At 39.7% G+C, this 7,500-nt stretch overlaps 1 protein-coding gene across 1 annotated transcript in view; it reads right to left on the bottom strand.

Moving 5' to 3' along the window:
* LOC137974654 (uncharacterized) overlaps positions 1-7,500 on the bottom strand; it is a 148,053-nt gene that overhangs the window by 118,031 nt on the left and 22,522 nt on the right. Inside the window, exons 2-4 of the mRNA XM_068821576.1 lie at positions 3,256-3,381; positions 1,270-1,382; positions 1,006-1,101 (exon numbers count right to left, since the gene is read on the bottom strand). Coding sequence (XP_068677677.1) covers positions 1,006-1,101; positions 1,270-1,382; positions 3,256-3,381 — 335 coding nt within the window. The remainder of the gene's footprint in view (positions 1-1,005; positions 1,102-1,269; positions 1,383-3,255; positions 3,382-7,500) is intronic.

The raw sequence follows: 7,500 nt of genomic DNA, 5'->3' as shown, positions 1-7,500 counted from the left end.
TGATTGACATCTTTTAGATGTTTAGTACAGTTTTGAAAGCCTGACTTGGTTCTTCCTCGACAGTCCATGTTATGGACATTAAGAGCATTAGGAGCAACCGTGGCTCAGATGGCTAGTGCGCAGCTTTCGGAGCGAGAGGTTCGATCCTCGGTGACTTCAACGTCTGTTTCGACTTTCCTCTGATCCGTGTAGCTACAGCTTTAAATGCCCGTAAGACAGAGCACTGACAGAGGGAGGGGGGTAAAGGGCGCATCGTCGGCTTCCATTGATACCAGCCTCGTAGCTGAAGGAACTTCCGACGTTAAATAAAGTGGCTTTACCTTTTTAGAAGCATTAGAGACGACCTCCCAATATTTTGCTCTGTATGAAGCAACCGTTCTCTTGTCGGGTAGTTACCAATTACTGATCAAACATCAGTGGCTTCATAGCTCAGCTGGTTAGAGGGTCGCACTGCATCGCAAGGTCACGGGTTCAAACCCGTGCGTTCATAACTGAGATAATCATAGTTTACTTGAAAATAAAGCGTTGGCCAATACCTAGAAATTTCTGATATTCCTCAAGAAACTAAGGGCCAGGTGCCACTGGAGGCATCTTTAATACCTTATTCCTTCGTTTCTGATATAGATAATTCTAGTGTTTCAGTGGAAATTTACCACTGGAAATCATTGCATCATGTTTGATTACGTGATCCCTAAACAACACATTCAACAACAATACAACCAAAATTATGGATTCAGTGAGCAAGTTAAAAAGAAGAGACCAAACCTGGCGTGGGTCAAGGAATCATCCCTTTTTAAGTTCACCTGTTGCTTGCGAAGGGACTGCTTGCAGAACCTTCCACATTATCCTGCAGTATCTCAGTGAACCTACAGCAGCAGTTATTCTTTCGATTTCTTTAATGAACATTTCAAGACTTCATGTCTAAGGAAAACCGGAATTGGTACTAGGCTTCGGCGGTTAAGAGAGCCAGGAGGCTCTGGGGACGAAATAGGGCAAACCTCTCACCTTTACTGCAAGTAAATCCGGTCCATCCAGGCCTGCATTGACAAATGTTTGGACTTACGCAACTTCCATTGTTATTGCATCCTCTGTCACAGATAGCTGTCAACGTAAAAAGATGTATTGTTTAGACTCCATAAATTTGATTTTCCTAGCGCCTAATTAAGCCTCGTATATCAAATAAACTAAAATAAAAACAAATAGCTGTCTTCTGCATTTGCGACTGTTGTATAAAACCCCACTCTGTTAAGATCCAGTTTTAAAACTAACGTTCTCGACATTCTCGTGAATTATAGCTTCGCTGTTTCCATCCCTTGCAGCACCTAAGGTAGACATCCCATCTTGTTTTGTAGGCTCGTCCATATCTGTATAAAGTTACTGGTCTAATGAAAAAAAGAGATGCGCATTAATAAGAACAGGTAATTGCAACACAGGGGTTTGGGCGCCAGGAAGCAATGGCCTCAAGGCTCACATTAAGTTAGTATCTTATTTTGTGAGGGTAGCACCAGAAACCCATAAGGGTTGAAACGTGTAACGGCCCCTTGTGTGCTGGGAAACAAGCTTTTGAATATTCAATTTGCTAAGTACCATATTTGGAACAACAAGAGCGAGGGGTTTCCAAATATGGTACTTAGCACTGAAACATTCAACCAATCAGTCCGCACTGAATATTCGGAAGCTGTGAACGCGCGTTACACGTTTCAACCCTTGTGGGCTTCTGGTAGCACTGAATAGTATTACCAACGTGACTAACAAACCTTTAGACCTCAGAATTCAGACCAGATCACAACACCGGGAACTCCGTGGTGCTTTTTCCGAATATTAAGGAATCATTATCCTCCCACAGAATCCCGAGGTTGGGAGGTGAGGACTTCGGTTTATAGTCCTTACTAGAGAAGACTTGATAGTCTGATCATTTGTGGACGTAATTAAGAAGGGAGCACTTCCTAAGTTTTATAAACACCCTGAGTATTGGTCAAACCGGAGGTTTTGATTCCGCGACTTCCTGTACCGCAGGCCGGTGCTCAACAAACTGACCTAACTGTTCCGTCAACCGTTCGAGAACCCAGAAAGTATGGAATGGCAAATACCAGGCAGACAAGATTTTCAATCGAAGGTTGCTGATTTGCAACAATGTCAACATATTTGAAAGGAAGTCTCTGCTATAGTGAGGCCTGTTTGCGAAACAATTTGTCCAAATACTTAAGAAATGCTGACTCTATTGGGCAGTCCGGCAAACGTATAAGGCAGGTATCTGACCTATCGGATTCCTACCCGGCAATTATGTAAAACAGCTGTAAAGCGTTTTTCACTTTTTTCAGCTTAACTGATGATTTTCCATGTTCAAATAAAGTTTACTTACTTACTTACTTACTTACTTACTTACTTACTTACTTACTTACTTACTTACTTAGAGCGGTTTTCAAATGATCGTCGTAAAACCAAAACCAAATTAATTACTTTGGCCGATCAAAAATAACGGAGACAGTCCGTTAAACCAATCAAAACTCGAAGTAATTACATGTAGCTGACACAAAGCGCGGGAAAATGTGCACACGCGAGCTACGATTGGTTTTGGTTTCACTTCTGATTGGTTGAAAGAAAGGTGCGAGGACTTTGAACCAATCACTGAGTGATGGAATCATAAACCAAAGCAATTTGCTAATTACTTTCGAGACTCACTTGAAAACCGCTCTACTTACTTACTTACTCACTTACTTACTTACTTACTTACTTACTTACTTACTTACTTACTTACTTACTTACTTACTTACTTACTTACTTACTTGCTTGCTTACTTACTTACTTACTTACTTACTTAGAGCGGTTTTCAAATGATCGTCGTAAAACCAAAACCAAATTAATTACTTTGGCCGATCAAAAATAACGGAGACAGTCCGTTAAACCAATCAAAACTCGAAGTAATTACATGTAGCTGACACAAAGCGCGGGAAAATGTGCACACGCGAGCTACGATTGGTTTTGGTTTCACTTCAGTGATTGGTTGAAAGAAAGGTGCGAGGACTTTGAACCAATCACTGAGTGAAGGAATCATAAACCAAAGCAATTTGCTAATTACTTTCGAGACTCACTTGAAAACCGCTCTACTTACTTACTTACTTACTCACTTACTTACTTACTTACTTACTTACTTACTTACTTACTTACTTACTTACTTACTTACTTACTTACTTACTTACTTACTTAATTACTTACTTATAATTATACCACTAGAGTGTAACACGTTATTATTACCTTGAACGTTTGCATCTAGACCAACCAAACAATCCACAGCGCGTTTTGTAAGTCTGGTAAGCGATCATTGAAACTTGTATCTGGTTTGGTATTTGTCTGCTTTTACTGTCCTCACACACCTTGAATCTGCGATGATCAGTGACAGAGAATCAGACATTTGCGAAGAGGTTAAATTAAATGTTGCACCGAAGGCAGCATTCTCAGTTCAAAGGGCAATACATATTGCTCTTGCTACGAAGCATTGAGTTTCAGAGATATGCTTGTTTCCGGAAAAAAGAAAGTTACTGGCACTCTTGTTGAGACCATATATTTTGGTGAGTGGAGTTAACTTTGAGACCAGACCTCACACCTTTTCCAATGAAAATTGAAAAAAAAGTGCGTTCGGTAGCCATATGTTTTTTTGGCGGCCCTAAAATTAAAATTATTTGCCGTACCCATATATTCACTTTTTTTTGCAACATTTTTATGGATTTTCTTTATTACATTTTTTTGCAGTCGGTGTAAATATGCATTTCATTTAATATAATATTTACTTTACCTGTTTGTAGGGATAAATCTACTGGCTTAACTCTAAAAATATTTAGCCGTAAATACAGTTTATATTAGAAAACTTATTCAATACTGTCGTATTTTGCACTTCATAATACGGGCCAGACTAGCTTGGTTAATAATAAAAAAGATTATGAATGAAATAGATATATGTTATTCATCGGCTGGGAGATACGTATAGGGAAAAACTGTGCCCGAGGTCTTGAGTACGGCTCGACGCCGCAGGCCGAGGGACGTACTCAAGGCCGAGGGCATAATTTTTCCCTACATGGACAGATCTAACCCGGTGAATAACGTATTTATTTTTTCTGCTTTCTTTTTTTCTGAAAATGAAGATGGCAAACTGATTTGCTACGTCGCACTATCACAGTTGAAATTAACTGAAAAAAGCCCGCCGTTCGCAAAGCTCAGAGAAAAATGACAGATTAACGATAAAACAGTACTTCAAATATCTCTTGGTGTAATAAATATAAAAAGCAGTTGTATTTTAGAGCAATCAAAGAGAAATGAGCTAAACCGTCAAACTAAACAATGTTTGAAAAATTGGTATAATCAGGCGAATAATGTTCTACGTATTAAAGTGCTTTGTCTTGTTGAAAATGAAAAGAAAGTTCTTAAAACAGGAGGAAAAAAATTAGTAAAAATACTCTTCTCATTCTGTGCCTTTATATCTTATTATTTCAAGTATTTGTCTTTGTTCTCCGTCAAGTCGTTCACAAATAAGTGCAAAACTGCACAAGAAAAACTTGTTGACATTGACGGTAGCTCATGCACACTCCACAGAGTTGCGATTTGTTTGTTTGACTTTTTTAGCTACGAATCCGTATTTCAAGTTTCTTGAACGAGATTATAAAATAGACCTCTAAAGAAAATAACGGATGTCAAGCGAAAAAACTAAGCTCAAAGGACTTCTCTGCAGTTAGTCGTTTAAGTTAAACTGCATGTCAACAGTTCAAGAAAACAACAACCGAAAAACAACAACCTATTTTAGTTACGAAACCGTATATTCTTGAATGAAGCAACATAGAACGAGATTAGAAAATAGAAGTCCAAAGAAAATAACGGATGTTGACCGAAAAACTGAGTTCAAAAGTCTTCCTCCGCAGTGAAAGTTGTTTTAAGTTCAACTATATGTCAAACAGTTCAAGAACAACTCAAAAAACAGTATACAGCAAAGTGTTGTCAGCAAAATATTCACCTTTTTGAATAATAAGTAGGCCTATTATTTATCGCTGGTGTTTTTCTTTCTCTTTGCAACGGTTAGTAAGCGAAAACTTCCATTTTAAGAGGTAAAATTCAACGTTTCGTCGCGCCGTTATGTAGTAAAAAAAAAAAAAGAAAACTTAAGATTTCTCGCGAATTCCGGACCGGACAACCGGTCCGGATGGAAAAAGGCTGGACCGGCCAAGAGTTCGTTATTAGCCAATCAGATTCAAGGATTTAGGATTCGGGCACGCTGAGATGCTTCACAAAAAAATTAAGGTATCTTATTAGATGTTTTGGTGTGTAGTATCCCTGAGTATTTTTATGAGCTGTGCTGTGTTTTGACGAGTCCGCTAGGGAGAGTCAAACTGCAAGCAACGAGTAAAAATGCTCAGGGATACTACACAACAAAACATCGAATAAACTATTTATTATCCAACTTTTTCGCTCTAGATTTTTAGCGAGTGAATTGTAAACAAGCCGGAACGTGTGAAAGATTTTTGCGTGACAAGTTTTCGGCAAGACTATGATAGGCTAAAGAAACGTCGACTTGTCTAACCAGGGTGCATTTTTCTTTTCGGTCAAGTTTCTCAAACTCTTACACATTTGAAAGCGCTGCTAGTACGAAATAGACATTTTCTTCAATGAAAAGCATTACAGAAATTTTAATTTAAACCTTAGAACTTGCGGAGCAACCATGTTGTACTTAAAAACGAAATTGGTTGAGAAGGCCCTTAAAAACTGGCACTTTAAATGTCATTTTCGTCGTCCGATTCAATCACGTGTCACCGACGGCGCTTTACTCCTGGAATTTCAGGTTTTGAACCGACAACAATTGTACAGTTATTAAAAAGTGCACTAGGGAATGATGTGGAAGCCCCTTCGCTACTAGCAGTTATTGCGGAGCTGAGCTTACTCTCTGTTCATCGGTTTCATTGCTTCTTTCGGTTCTGTGGCACTGGATATCTGGCTTATCAAAAAGGACATCCTCGTTTGCTGTTCCTCTGAGACTACTGAATAGGTGTTATTATTATTATTTTAAATTTTTGTACCCTGGTGACTGAGAAATGTCGAGGGGGTTCATGTTTTCATCCCTCAGCTCGTACGGCGAGCTGAGTGGTTGGTGTGCTGCTGTTATGGCCATAGTTTTCATAAAGTATCCCAGTGAATGTATTCCAAGAGGTTGGTATTTTTAACCAAACTTGATTTTGTGGGTTTTTCATCACTGCCAAGTACAAGGGACTGTCTGGCAAGATAGTGTTTGAAGAACTTCACAGGACACCTTTCAGTACCTGTGGCATGAATTTGCGACTGGAGTATCTTTCGGTACCAAACACTTTCCCCCCCCCCCCCCCCCCACCCATTTCTCGTTTTGGTGCCTCTCTCAGTGTTCCAAATGATGTACTCTCGTTTTTCACCTCCTTCTTCCCTTCTAACCTCAAGGTCTCCCAACAGGATTCTCCGGTGTTCGTCTCTTGCCCTCCATCCAAAGTGCATAGTGTTGTTGAGCCATACTGTACGGATAAGGGCTTCTAGACAATGATCCTCAAGTTGCTTTGTAGACCAAAGTTTTCCATATCGTCTTCGTTTAACCCAAATGCCTTATTCGGACGGCATCCTTTTGCTTGCTGGCGAAACTGTTTTCGGTTTAATTCAATAGCAGATCTGTACTTGGTAAATTCTTTGTCGTTGGTTGAAAAGACAGTACGGCTTTTCAAGATCACGCAAATGGCGGCCAAAACTTCGCTGAAAGGACGTGAGCTTACTTGGATCAAACTCAGTGCCCTCTTGCCTTTTGACATTGATGAAAAAGTGACAAAGAAGACGGTCAAGCTGCACTGGTGGTATATCTTCCAAATTTCTTTCTTCACCAACAGAGGGGCGCCATCTTTTCCGTACGTTCAGGTCTGTTTTCGTTTTCTTTGCTGTGTTTACACTTTTGTTTCGCTTGATGAAATCCCCAATGCCCAATCTGCGCATCATTAAGAATTTCTCGCGTAGAAGGCTGTCACTTCCTCCGGTGTCTACAGTAGTTGCATTAGTCGTATTGCTGCCAAACAAGTCTAAGTCAAAATTGGGTAGCCCATTAAATTCATCGTCATCTCCGCGAAAAGGTGTAAGAATGTCGTCCATTGTCACTTTTTTTGGAACAAATTTCGCTGGCAAAAAATCAACGTCAGCACCTAAATAAGTCAAAACGGTTCTCTACTGTACAATAACCAACTGTACAAATAACCAACTGTACAATATCGGGGAATATTTGTACTCGTTTCGTGCGTTTTTGTACAATAACTAATACAGTTGGATAATCAACGAATGGAATGTAGAGTTCCTCGTTTGTGGAAACTTGCTGATGTTCCATCTTTACCCACGGTCCCTACGATCTGTGACTTTATTAAAGATCTAAGGCCAACTTTCCTGACGTCCACTCTGTCAAAGGTTGCTGAAGGTATTGTCATCGAAAAGGAATTGAAAGCAACAACATTGTCATCT

The sequence above is a fragment of the Montipora foliosa genome, chromosome 11 (genome assembly GCF_036669935.1).
Source record: "Montipora foliosa isolate CH-2021 chromosome 11, ASM3666993v2, whole genome shotgun sequence".
Taxonomy (NCBI): Eukaryota; Metazoa; Cnidaria; class Anthozoa; order Scleractinia; family Acroporidae; genus Montipora; species Montipora foliosa.
The sequence above is the reverse complement of the archived record's forward strand: the minus strand, read 5'-3'. Positions and strand labels throughout refer to the sequence as shown.